The sequence below is a fragment of the Anomaloglossus baeobatrachus genome, chromosome 3 (genome assembly GCF_048569485.1).
Source record: "Anomaloglossus baeobatrachus isolate aAnoBae1 chromosome 3, aAnoBae1.hap1, whole genome shotgun sequence".
In the NCBI taxonomy this organism is placed as follows: domain Eukaryota; kingdom Metazoa; phylum Chordata; class Amphibia; order Anura; family Aromobatidae; genus Anomaloglossus; species Anomaloglossus baeobatrachus.
The window spans coordinates 416984409-416997720 of NC_134355.1; the positions used below are offsets into that span (position 1 = coordinate 416984409).

The 13312-nt window shown below is 39.2% G+C and overlaps 1 protein-coding gene across 2 annotated transcripts in view; it reads left to right on the forward strand.

Annotated features, from left to right (window-relative positions):
- Positions 1-13312, forward strand: part of CSMD1 (CUB and Sushi multiple domains 1) — a 2926925-nt gene that overhangs the window by 2291987 nt on the left and 621626 nt on the right. For both annotated transcript variants that reach the window (XM_075340315.1, XM_075340314.1), the window contains exon 29: positions 6625-6812. In XM_075340315.1, coding sequence (XP_075196430.1) covers positions 6625-6812 — 188 coding nt within the window. The remainder of the gene's footprint in view (positions 1-6624; positions 6813-13312) is intronic.

Here is a 13312-nt window from a genome sequence, read left to right on the forward strand (position 1 = left end):
ATACAAGTAAGCTTTTAGCTCTTAGATTGTTTAAAATAATTAAACATTTTCATCTAAGTGAAAATAAGACATTTTAACAAAAAAAACACATAACAATGTTAACAAACATCAATATTATTATTAGCATCAAAACAATTAAAGTAATCAGTAAATAATTTTCTAATTTGTAAGCCAGATGTCACGGAATTATGAGACATAGGTTCACCTGTTGGATTAACAACATGGTTTATCTGAGATTCATCATCAACATAAGTTCCTCCTTCATGTATCCGACAGAAATTGTGAAGCACTATGGTAGCCTTGATGACAGATTTGACAGAGTTTGGCTGCAACTGAATAGTTGTGTGATAAATGCGCCATTTGTTAGCTAAAATACCAAATGCACACTCCACATAACGTCTTGCTTTAGTTAGCCGATTATTAAAGTACTGTTTCCTGTCATCAATTGATCTCCTTGGATATGGTCGCATAACATGTTTTGATAATGCAAATCCTGCATCTGCTACCATCACATATGGTGCCAACGGTCCAGATGTACCAGGTAGGGCAACTGGGGGTGGGATCAATAATGAATTTTCTTGCAGGCATTGGGCTAATCTTGATGAACGTAAAATACGGGCATCTGAGGCACTACCATAGGCCCCAATGTCAGCATAAATAAAACGGTATTCTGTGTCAACCAATGCCAAAATAACAACAGAAAAAAACTTATGAAAATTAAAATAACGTGAACCAGAGTTTGGTGGTTTTTTAACTCTGAAATGCTTGCCATCCAAAGCTCCTATGCAGTTAGGAAAGTCCACAGAGTCCTTGAAGCCCTTAGAGATTTTCAACCAATCTTCTCTGTTTGGCTGAGGCATCATTTGGTCTTTTAAATGTTGCCATATCATGTCGCATGTGTGACGTACTATAACGGCAATGGTTGATCTTCCAACAAAAAATCAAAATGTAAAGCACTAAAAGATTGACCAGTCGCCAAGAATCTATGAACACAAGACAAACAATGATTTTCAATTAGCAATATGTTTTTTTTAAAGAAAAGCAAACAAAACAAAACACAAACATTGATTAAAAACTGAGATGAGATCAAGAAATATCAATTACACATTTCAATGTGAAACATAACACATTTAAAAAAGAATGAAAAAACAACAAATACCTCAGAGTCACCATAAATCTCTCCTCTGGGGAAATGGAAAGCCGCATCCAAGTGTCCTGATGTTGCAAATGAGGTCGTAAAATATTTAGTAAGTAATCAAAACTCTCAACTGACAAACGGCAGTATGAGAAAAACTTATCAGGGAAATTCCGTAACTCAAAAAATAAAGTATGGAAATGACCATGCATAGGCCGCATCATGATTAGTGGATGCACCCACAATCTGTTTCTTCTTACATTATCATATTGCAACATGTGCCGTCTAACGCCAAAACGACGAGATATAATCCAACATAAAAACACTAAGGCCTCCGTGGATAATGGCATTGCGAAAAATTTGTCACAACACATAGGTGCTCCAAGGCAGAATACAAGCAGGAAACAGTTTATAGGTAACTTATATTTATGTCCTAATCACATACACCTATGTGTCATTTAATTCCAACTGATCACCATTATCTCAATGTGTGAAACATGTGAAACACGCACAAAAAAACGGACTGCACACGGAACACACACTGACGTATGTCACGCACAGGAAAACGCACACACGTACACACGTATCACACACGATATGCATACGGACACTACACGGAGGTGAAAAACGGACAGAAAATACGGAACACGGACACAAAAAACGGACTACAGCACACGTACGTTTTTTACACGTGAGTGTGGCAGAAGCCTTAAAGGCATAAAGTTAATTCTGACACATTTCCTTTGTATTTTACGCAAAGAAAAAATATTTTCATGTTTTGCATTTCTAAATGAACAAAAAAGGAAAATTGGCCAATGCAAAAGTTTGGAAATCCTACATGGTTAGTGCCTAGTAGCTCCAATTTTGCAAGTATCACAACTTGTAAATTCCTTTTGTTGCCAGCTAAGTGTCTTTCAATTTTTTTGGGAGGGAATATTCATCCATTCTTCCTTGGAAAAGTCTTCCAATTCTGTGAAATCCCTGGGTCATCTTGCATGCACTGCATTCTTGAGGTCTAGCCACAGATTTTTCAATGATGTTCTAATCAAGGGATTGTGAGGGCCATTGTGAAACCTTCAGCTTGCACCTTTTATGTAATCTATTGTGGATTTTGATGTGTATTTAGGGTCATAATTAATTTGTTGAAGCCATCCTCATTTTCCAATTCAGCTTTTTTACAGATTTTGTTATGTTTGCATCAAGAATTTGTTGATATTTTATTAAAAAAACTTCCAAACAGCAATACAATCGGCCTGAGTAATAAATGTGATTCACGAAAACCTAAAAAACCTCATAAAATTAATTATCTTTATTCCTAGCAAAAAACTTCCAAATAACAATACAAGTGGCCTGAGTAATAAATGTGATTCACGAAAACCTTACAAACCTAATAAAACCGATCTTTATTTATACCAATAAAGATAATCAGTTTTATTTGATATTTTATTGAAAATATTCTTCTTTATACTTGTGAAATGTCCCCTGTGCTATTTGCTGCAACATAACTTCACAGCATGATTGATTCACCCCCATGCTTAAAGGTTGGCGAGATGTTATTTTCCTGAAATTCTGTGCACTTTAGTCTCCATACAGATCATTATGGCCAAAGATTTCTATTTTATCCTCATCAGTCCACATGACTTTGTTTCCAAAATACATCAGGCTTGTTTAGATGTTCTTTTGCATACTTCTGATGCTGAATTTTATGGTGAAAACGCAGAAACGGTTTTCTTTTGATGACTCTGTCATGAAGGCCAAATTTGTGAAAATGTCTCTGAACAGATGAACAATGTACAACAATTCCAGAGCATGCTAAATCTTCCTGAAAGTCTTTTGCAGTCAGGCAGAGGTTCTGATTTGCCTCTCTAGCAATCCTATGAGCAGCTATTACAGAAATGTTGCTGTAAAATAGCTGAAGTTTAAAAGAGGATAGCTTCTACAAATGGATAATTATCCTAAACACCTGTCAAAATCCATCATAGGCTACCTAGAAATGCACAACCTGAAGATTTTTTTAATGGCCCTCACATCTACCTGATATCAACATCATGGAAAATCTGTGGCTAAATCTCAAAAGAGCAGTGCATGGAAGATGACCCAGTAATCACCCAGAGCTGGAAAACTCTTTCAAGGAAGAATGGATGAAAATCCATCAAACAAGAATTGAAAAACTTTTGGCTGTCTGCAAACAGTGCTTAGAATCTGTGATATTTTCCAAAAGAGGTGCTGGTGCTGTTAAGTACTAACCACGCTTTTGCATTGGCCCATTATTTTTTTTAATTTTTTGTTATTTTAAAAATGTAAGAGATGAAAATATTTATTTTTGCCTAAAATACAAAGGAAATGTGTCATCATTAACTTTATGCCTTTTAGAGAACATTTTATCTTCAACTTGTTTAAGGATGATAATAAGAGTTTGGTTCTACTAACGTATAGCTTCCGATGCGAGAGCATCAGAAGTGATATGCTAATGACTCTTTACTGTGAGCGTCATTCGACTGTGATCTGATCTTGCGATCGTATAACAGCTGTGGGGGAAGAGGGAGGGAGCACTTTCTCCCCATCTCCTCCGCTGCCTGTCTCTGCATATATATCGCACTGCACTCAGATCACATGTGACTGCAGTGCGATGTTTCACACACTCTCATAGACTTGTATCAGGGTGCCTGAGCAGTTTTTAACAGATGAACTGCAAAATTTACATCGGAAATAGAATTTTTTTTTTATTGCGGATGTAAAAAAAACTGATGTCATACGGATGTCTGAAATGGAGATACAGATAAAAAACACCATACAGATAAAAGTGTCTATGCAGGGCAATAAATGGTCAATTTTTCATGTTTGTGTTAACTTAGCCTAATCGAACATGTCTGTATAGTTGTTCATCTGAAATAGCTGGGACATTTTTGTCTTGTGAATGTGGAGAGTCCATTCTGAATAGATTAGTTTTATCAGGTTGAAAGTAAGACACTTAATTATAATAAATGGAATAATTTGTGATAAATAGCATTGATATAAAGCGCCATAATTCTCTACTATATGTCGTCATGATTTGGAGAAAAGGGACATTTCAGAGCATATTAATATTAAAATAAAGCTTTATTACAGATTTCTTTTTTATGTAGTCTTGTTCTGGTTCAGCACATGTACAATCAATCTAAAATCAGCTTCAGGAACAATAATGAGGTCGCTTGTAGACTGATTTTATTAGAATGAAGGTAATATTCATTTATTCAAGAGCCAATAGGCTTGGCATGTCCTTGCCTTTATTAACATTTAACGGTTATTCGCACCTTTTTGTAGGAGATCATCTATTTGCATGCTTCACTAGATTATTTATATTATAAAGCATAAAGCTAATACCTTTCAGATTTCCGTTAGTATATTTCTGTCTTCCTAATCAAACATTTGCCTACTTTTTCTTTCCTAGTTATTGTCACAACCACTCATTTACTCATTATCCTTATCATTGTAATATTGTACTCAGACATTTTTAATTATAAAAAGTGATCACTATCCTAAGCAAGAAGCAAACTAAATAATACATATTCCATTTTTGCCATTTCACACCATCGTCATTATTTCAGGTCATATTTTTTAGTTTCTTTCAACACACTCGAGTTAAATATATTTGGAAAATTGGCAACTACAAACATCCCGTTTTTTCGCTTTATAAGACGCACCCCCAAATTTGGTGAAGGAAAAGAGAATTTTTTTTTTAATGTTAAATGGGGTCTATCTTATAATGCCAGTGTCCCTCTAACAAATTATATAGGGTATATGTCCCTCATAGCCCCCCATCCTAAAATTAGCCCCCTTAATCTGGATATGGCCCCCTTATATTGAATATAGCCTCCTTGTGATGGCACACATTCCCCTGTGCTGCCTATGCCCCTATGGATTGCGTACATTCCTCTGTGCTGCCTATGGCCCCCTATGGATTGCACACATTCCCCTGTGTTGCCTATGGTCCCCTATGGATTGCATATGTTCCCCTGTGCTGCCTATTGCCCCCTATGGATTGCACATGTTCCCCTGTGTTAGATAGCGGCCCCATGCTGCTGCCCATGGCCCCTATAGATCGCACAAGTCCCCCTGTGTTAGATATCGCCCCCATGGTGCAGCCCATGGCCCCTATATAGATCGCACAAGTCACCCTGTGTTAGATATCACCTCCATGGTACTGACCATAGCCCCTATAGATCGCACAAGTCCCCCTGTGTTAGATATCGCCCCCAGGCTGCTGCCCATAGTAAAATAAAACACTCTTTCCTTACCTCCTCCAGCGCTGAGCTCCCGCCATGCTTCTGTTCTTCCACTTCCTGGTTCTTGGTGCCGGTCATGTGATCGGCACAGCAGACTGAGATCTCTGCGTGCCTGATCACAGTGGAAGCAGGGACTCTGGGGAGAAACGCTGGAGGGGGAAAGTCAAGCTTTTTTATTTTAGAATGAGCAGCAGCCTGGGGGCCAAATCTAACACAGGCGGGACATGTGCCATCACAGGGGGGTGCAGAGACATATAATATGCACCGCTGCCCCAGCCCCTCACTGCGGTGCGATTTCAGCACCACCGGAGATGGACAGCGGCTGTGCATATTATCTGAGCGGGAGCAGGAGATCAAACGCTGCCGCCGCAGCATTCACCTGCCCCCAGCAGCGCCCCCACCTCCCCTGGACCTTGCAGTGCATATATATATATATACCCCCCCCCGTATATTCGGCTTATAAGACGCACCCCCTACTTTCCCCCAAAATTTGGGGGAACAAAAGTGCGTCTTATAAAGCGAAAAATACGGTATAAACATGTAAAAAAAAATGCAGTTATGCCTAGTGTTGAGCCAAAGATTCAGTTCTTCCAGGCTGAATATTGTTGTGCAGCATTTTAATGTAGTCAAGGACCATACGATATGTTGGCATACTCATTTGCAAAAAAGAACAGGTGTTTTCATTCTGGTTGTGTTGACAATGCTATGGCATATGAGTTATAACTGTTTTTCTATTATTTTGTTTTCATAAAAATAAATTCTTCCTATAAGACAAAATTTAATTAAATCACAAGAGATATACTATTATATAAGAATCAAAACAAGAGAACAACAAAGCACTAAAGAAATAAAGTTACAAAGTTACATTTCTTAATTTATGACAACTCAACTTTACTTTTAAAATATTGATATACCCTTTTACTGTATTCCATGTTGGAGTGCCGATTCATTTTTGTGTAATTGGACCATTTGCAATAAATATAATCAAAATAATTATATTTTATGTTATAAAATGTATTATTAATTTTTTTCCATGTTGCAACAACACAGAATAAAATTGTGAAGATGAGCCTTAAAATTGGGAAAGATATATGTATATATATATATATATATATATATATATATATACATATATATATATAGTTAAACTATTTTATGCAAAATATTTATTATAAATATTGCATGCCTTTCTGTTTAATGATACATATTATTTCTGTGTTTCAGTTTTAATATGGAACCCAGCTATGATTTTTTGCATATATATGAAGGTGATAACTCTAACAGTCCCATAATTGGAAGTTTCCAAGGTTCCCATGCACCAGAACGATTAGAAAGCAGCAGCAACAGCCTGTTTTTAGCATTTCGTAGTGATGCCTCTGTTGGTTTGTCTGGATTTGCCATTGATTATAAAGGTAATTAGGTTACGTTATATAACATGTTAATATACATAGCTTGTTCAGTAATTGGGTATATACTTTTGTGTTCTATGAAAAATCATATGCAATACAGTTTTACAGTATTTATCATGCTACTAGGAATATTTCAATTTTTTACTTCTTTTGCTAAGCAATAATTTTCATTAGCCATTTAAAAGTATCAACATCTCAGAACTCTTTATTTTTTTTCATTTTTTTTTGTGATAATGCCCTCTAAATATTCATGTGTTATTGACTTGAGAGATTTTGGTTAACAATATCAACAATATTAATCTATGATAGGATTTAGCTATCGATTATTTTTACTGACAAATATATATCACAAAGGTCACTAAGATACAAAATTATACATTATGTACCTATAAAGGCAATGTTTAAAAAAGTAGAACTTCGTATATTAGGATATTTTCGTATGTGTCAGATTTATTGTTGACATTTTTACAAATGAAAACCAGTTCAATGTATGTGAATAGTGTTGCTTTTGAGGCCTTTAAATGTTGTCAAGGGTGTATAGTTAGCTGTGCAAAAAGAAAGAAAATGTTTTATTACCCTCTAAAATCCTAAAAGTCCTTAAAAGTCAGTAAGCATCCTATATTGTCATTGAAAGCTTTCCAAGTCATAAAGTAGGCTTAGGTAAAACGGATTGGTGTGTGCTTTTTCAGTAAGTAATGTTTTAAGTGTGTCCATTTGCATAACATTCATTTATGTTTCAAACTATAAATGGATGAGCTACAAATGTCGATAAATTATAAAAAATGCATTGAACTAAATTGAAACCTTAAGAAATAGTGGCTGTGGTATTCGTATGTTCCCATACAGAAAAATCTTCTGAATAGCACATTAACAGTAATATAAAAAAAATCCTTGACATAGGTTGGCTGATACTGCAGATTTTGAATTAGTTTAAGCTGTGGATATAACCTTGAATTTTACCTAATGAATTGTCTGGAAAAAAATGTGTGGCTAACTTGCACAATTTTCCGTAGCAGTATTTTCTCATGGGAATGTACTTTTAGGAAGAAATAGCAAAATAGGAATTGATGAAGCACGGATTTCCAGGAAAGCATGTCAGTGGTTCTTTGTCTCTTATTAAAACACATTGAAACCTTGGGTGATGGATGCTAGTGTCTACTTGTGGATAGTATAGACAGAAGGGTAGTCAGGAAACTGGAGGACATGACAGGAGATAGGGTGCAAGCAGAAACGCAGTCAGGTCACAGTCCGAGCTTTGTAATTCTAGTAGAATATATATTAGATTCAGGGAGCAGACAGAGACATGGTCAATTATCAGTCCGATGTCAGAAGCCATGAGGTAATGACAAGAACAGGGAGCGGACAGAGGGAAGTTAATAAACGGTCCAGGGTCAGAAAACTTATATCAAAACACAAGCACAAACACAAGCCAAAAGCACAACTGCAGAACCAGAGAGTACAACTGTTGAGGTTCTGGGAGAGCAGTAATGAAACAGAGGAATTAACAGGCAGATGGAACACTTGGGTAAAAGCACCTCCAAGACCCTGCATGTAATCCTGTGCTGTCAAACAACCTGTCAGCTAGTGCTCAAAGAAACGCAGCAGGGCATCTCCAAATGCAAGTTGCTCTGCACAAAGGAATTATGTCACTACCAGCTCTGTAATTCAGGAAAGCGCAGCAGAGCATCACCTGTGTGCAAGATGCTCTACACAGAGGAATTGTGACACCTTGATCTTTTCTCACTGATAGTTTAGGATGTGCAGTAAAGTTGTGTACAAGCCAAACAGATGTATATATTGGATAGGATTCTAACTGTCAAAACCTGTATGACGCTTATCCTTCTAACACTATCCCTTGGAAAAGGGATTTACAATTAACTTTTACATTTTTTTTATTAATAATAATTGTTAAAAATGTATCAGTTTGCAAAAAAAAAAAATATCAGCAAGAATTGTCTTAATAAAGGGCGAAAAGGGTAGTTAGTTTGCACTTGGCCCATATACACACACACATATATATATATATATATATATATACCGTATTTTTCTCTTTATAAGATGCACTTTTGTTCCCCCAAATTTTGGGGGAAAGTAGGGGGTGCGTCTTATAAGCCGATTATACGGGGGAGGGGGTGTATATATATATATATATATATATATATATATATACTGCAGGGTCCGCTATGGAGCGCTGCTGGGGGCAGGTGAATGCTGCGGGCGACAGCGTTAGAGCTCCTGCTCCCACTCATATAATATGCTCAGCCGCTGTCCATCACCGGGGTGCTGAAACTGCAGTGACGGGCTGGGGCAGCGGTGCATATTATATGAGCCTGCGTCCCACTGTGATGGCACATGCCCCCCCTGTATTAGATATGGCTCCCATGCTGCTGCTCATTCTAAAATAAAAAAGCTTTACCTACCTCCTCCAGCATGTCTCCCCGGTCTCCTGCTTCCACTGTGATCAGGCTCGCAGAGATGAATTCACTCTGCTGTGCCAATCACATGACCAGCACCAAGAACCAGGAAGTAGAGGAAGAGAAGCATGGAGGGAGACAGGAGGGAAATCAGCGCTGGAGGAGGTAAGGAAAGAGGGCCATAGGCAGCACAGGGGAATCTGTGCAATCCATAGGGGGCCATAGGCAGCACAGGGGACTGTGTGCAATCCATAGGGGGCCATAGGCAGCACAGGGGAATGTGTGCAATCCATAGGGGGCTATAGGCAGCACAGGGGAACGTATGCAATCCATAGGGGGCGATAGGCAGCACAGGGGAATGTGTGCAATCCATAGGGGGCCATAGGCAGCACAGGGGAATGTGTGCAATCCATAGGGGGCCATAGGCAGCACAGGGGAATGTGTGCAATCCATAGGGGGCCATAGGCAGCACAGAGGGACGTGTGCAATCCATAGGGGGCCATAGGCAGCACAGGGAACGTGTGCAATCCATAGGGGGCCATAGGCAGCACAGGGGAACATGTGCCAGGACAAGGGGGCTATATTCAATATAAGGGGGCCATATCCAGATTAAGGGGGCTAATTTTATGATGGGGCTAATTTTAGGATGGGGGCTATGAGGGACATATACCCTATATGATTTGTTAGACGGACACTGGCATTATAAGATGTACCCCATTTAACATTAAAAAAAAAATTCTCTTTTCCTTCACCAAATTTGGGGGTGCGTCTTTTAATCAGGTGCGTCTTATAAAGCGAAAAATATGGTATATATATAGAGAGAGAGATACATATATATATTTACTGTATATATATATATATATATATATATGGGACAAGTGAAAACTAACTACCCTTCTCCCCCTTTATTAAGACAATTTTTGCTGTTATTTTATATATATATATATATATATATATATAGTATGTATATATATATATATATATATATATATATATATATATATATATATATATATATATACTCTATATAAGCATAAACTAACAAGCAAAAGGGTAACCATGTTTTGAACTTTTGGCTTTCAGACTCCATATCTCATTAACCATTGCTACAGTTTTGCTTCTAACTAGTTAAATCAAAATTGTTATCATTTTGTTAGTTATTTGTAAATACACCTTTGGCTTCTAACATTGCTTTAATTCTTCTGGGCATGCTCTTGGTCAGATAGAAGCATGTCTCAACCGAAATTTGATCCCAGGTCTCTTCTACATGTTCCACATGTTGATGCATTCTGGTCAACACACTTGGGTATGTATACAGCTTTTTAGTCAACTCTACCCAAACTGTTCAGTTGAGTTGAAATCTGTGTACTGTGGGGGCCAATCCAGCACTTCTACTTCATTATCATTGAACCATTTCTTCGCCAATCTTGAGTCGAGTCTTGAGGTTGTTGGCCTGTTGAAACGTTATGTCATTCTATTCAAATGCATAGTGCACAAGTGTATGAAGTAACTCCTTTTGTATGATACTCAGATATAGCTCAGAATTAAGACCACCATTTCCCCTGGTTAAGTATCCAATGTCTTATGTCTTTGGCTTTGAAACCAAACACGTAGCATCAGCCTTCCTCTATTGACCTTGACAGTTCCTTACATTTTTTGATCTGCTAGCCTTTTTTTTTCTTGTTTCTTCCAGACCCATTTAGCACCTATCAGAGCCCAATTATTGACTATTATCTCATCACTCTAAATCACCAGTTTCCAATCTTCTACTTTCTACTTTTTGTACTTCATTGCAAACTTGGGCTGACGCCAATTATTACTATATTGAATTAGAGTCCCCTCCACCTTTTTTCGGTGCACCATTCAAGAGTTGTGTAATGTGTACTGCAATTTTCTTGCATGGAGTGTATTATCTCACTATTATGAAGTATAGGTGCAACCTTCACTGTCATGTTTGTTTCACCAGAACTGATAGACCTTGCGATGAGCCAACTTTTTGACTTCAATTTTTTGCCAAGACATTCACTTCTTGGTTTTTGAATGAATATGCTGACTTCATTTCATATTATTTCAACTGTCAAGACATTTTCATGATGTAGTTTGGCAATATTCTTGGTCAACAGACCATTATTGATGAGCTGGATGATGCTGTTTCACTTTTCTTGGAAAATTGTCTTCATGGCTCTACAATTCAAACCAGTGACCTATCACTTGGGAATAAATGTAATAAAACACTGAGGAGTTAGGGCATATGAGAACAGATTGTAATTTGTAGCATACACAAACAAAAAGAATGTTCAAACACCAGAAGCAAAACAGTAACAATGCAGTAATATGACAAGAATTTGCATAACTAATCATATGCTAAAATTTGAAAGTCAAATTTATGTATGAGATAGCCAAGATGATTGTCTGTAAAATGAAGGTAACTCTAAGGCTATGTGCGCACTAGAGCTTTTTACCTGCGGATTTACCCGCGGATTTGCCCCGGAAATTTCTTGAGAAATGTCTGCAATCTTTGTGCAGACATTTCCCATGAAATTCAATGAGAAAAAAAAATAGTTGTGCGCACTGTGCGGATTTTTCTCAAGAAAATTTCTGGAGAAAATTTTCTCGAGAAACTTTCTTGAGAAAATGTGCATGTCCATTAATTTCCGCAGGTACCTGCGGTATTCCGGGGGTATTCCGCAGGTAGCAATGATGTGCGGTATACCACCGGAATAGCCGCGAATTACCTGCGGGAATGCTCATCGCTGCCTGCGGTTTTGCAGGAAGCGATGTCATTATGCCAGGAAGAGGAGGCGGAGCAGAGTAAACACAGACGTCGCACTCCCTGGACGCCGCACAGAAGCACTTCCGCGCGACCTCCAGGTGCCCATGCAGTCTGTGTCCTGCTCCGGCCTCGCGGCTGCCTGCACTGCAGGGTGTCAGTGCCTGGCCGCAGTGTCAGCAGCCTGTCACGCTGCAGCGCAGGCAGACACTGACACAGGCAGACACTGACACTGCACTGCAGGGTGTCAGTGTCTGCCCGCAGTGTCAGCAGCCTGTCACGCGGCAGCGCAGGCAGACACTGACATCCTGCAGTGCTTGGAGCCGCGGGGATGACGATCGCTGCGGTCAGGAGGTGAGATCATTACCTGCTGTGACGATCTCCTGCCTCCTGACGTCAGCGCTGTCACTGCTGTCTATGCCCGTCTCGCGAGCGGCCCGAGACTGTCACTAGCGGTGACGTCACGGGCTCTCGCGATACTTCTGACAACGCGGCGGGCATAGAAGTCAGTGACAGCGCTGACGTCAGCAGTACAGGAGATGATCACAGAAGGTAATGATCTCATCTATGCTCCTGATGGCAGCGCTCGTCATCCCCTGCAGTGACCTGAGCTGACCTATTGATGTTAGCTCAGGTCACTGCATTGCTCTCCCAGCCAATGGGGAACATTCTGTTCTTCATTGACTGGGACAGCGACTAACGCCGGACGTGGAATTGATTGTGCTCTTTTCAATAAATTGGTTAAAGAGGGAATGTTTTGGGGAGTGTTTTTTCAAATAAAACTTTTTTTGTTGTCTATTTTTTAATTATTACTGACTGGGTTGGTGATGTCGGGTATCTGATAGACGCCTGACCTCACCAACCCCAGGGCTTGATGCCAGGTGACATTACACATCTGGCATCAACCCCATATATTACCCCGTTTGCCAACGCACCAGGGCGCGGGATGAGCTGGGGCAAAGCGCCAGGATTGGCACGTCTAATGGATGCGCCACTTCTGGGGCGGCTGCGGCCTGCTATTTTTAGGCTGGGGAGTGTCCAATAACAGTGGACCTCCCTAGTCTGAGAATATCAGACCCCAGCTGTCCGCTTTACCTTGGCTGGTGATCCAATATGGGGGGGAACGCACGTTTTTTGTTTTAAATTATTTATATAATTTAAAATAACAGCGTGGGGTGCCCACTGTTTTGGATTATCAGCCAAGGTGAAGCTGCCAGCGGTGGTCTGCAGGCTGCAGCCGTCTGCTTTACCCTAGCTGGCTACAAAAAATGGGGGGACCTCACGTCGTTTTTTTTTAATTATTTATTTATTTTATGGCT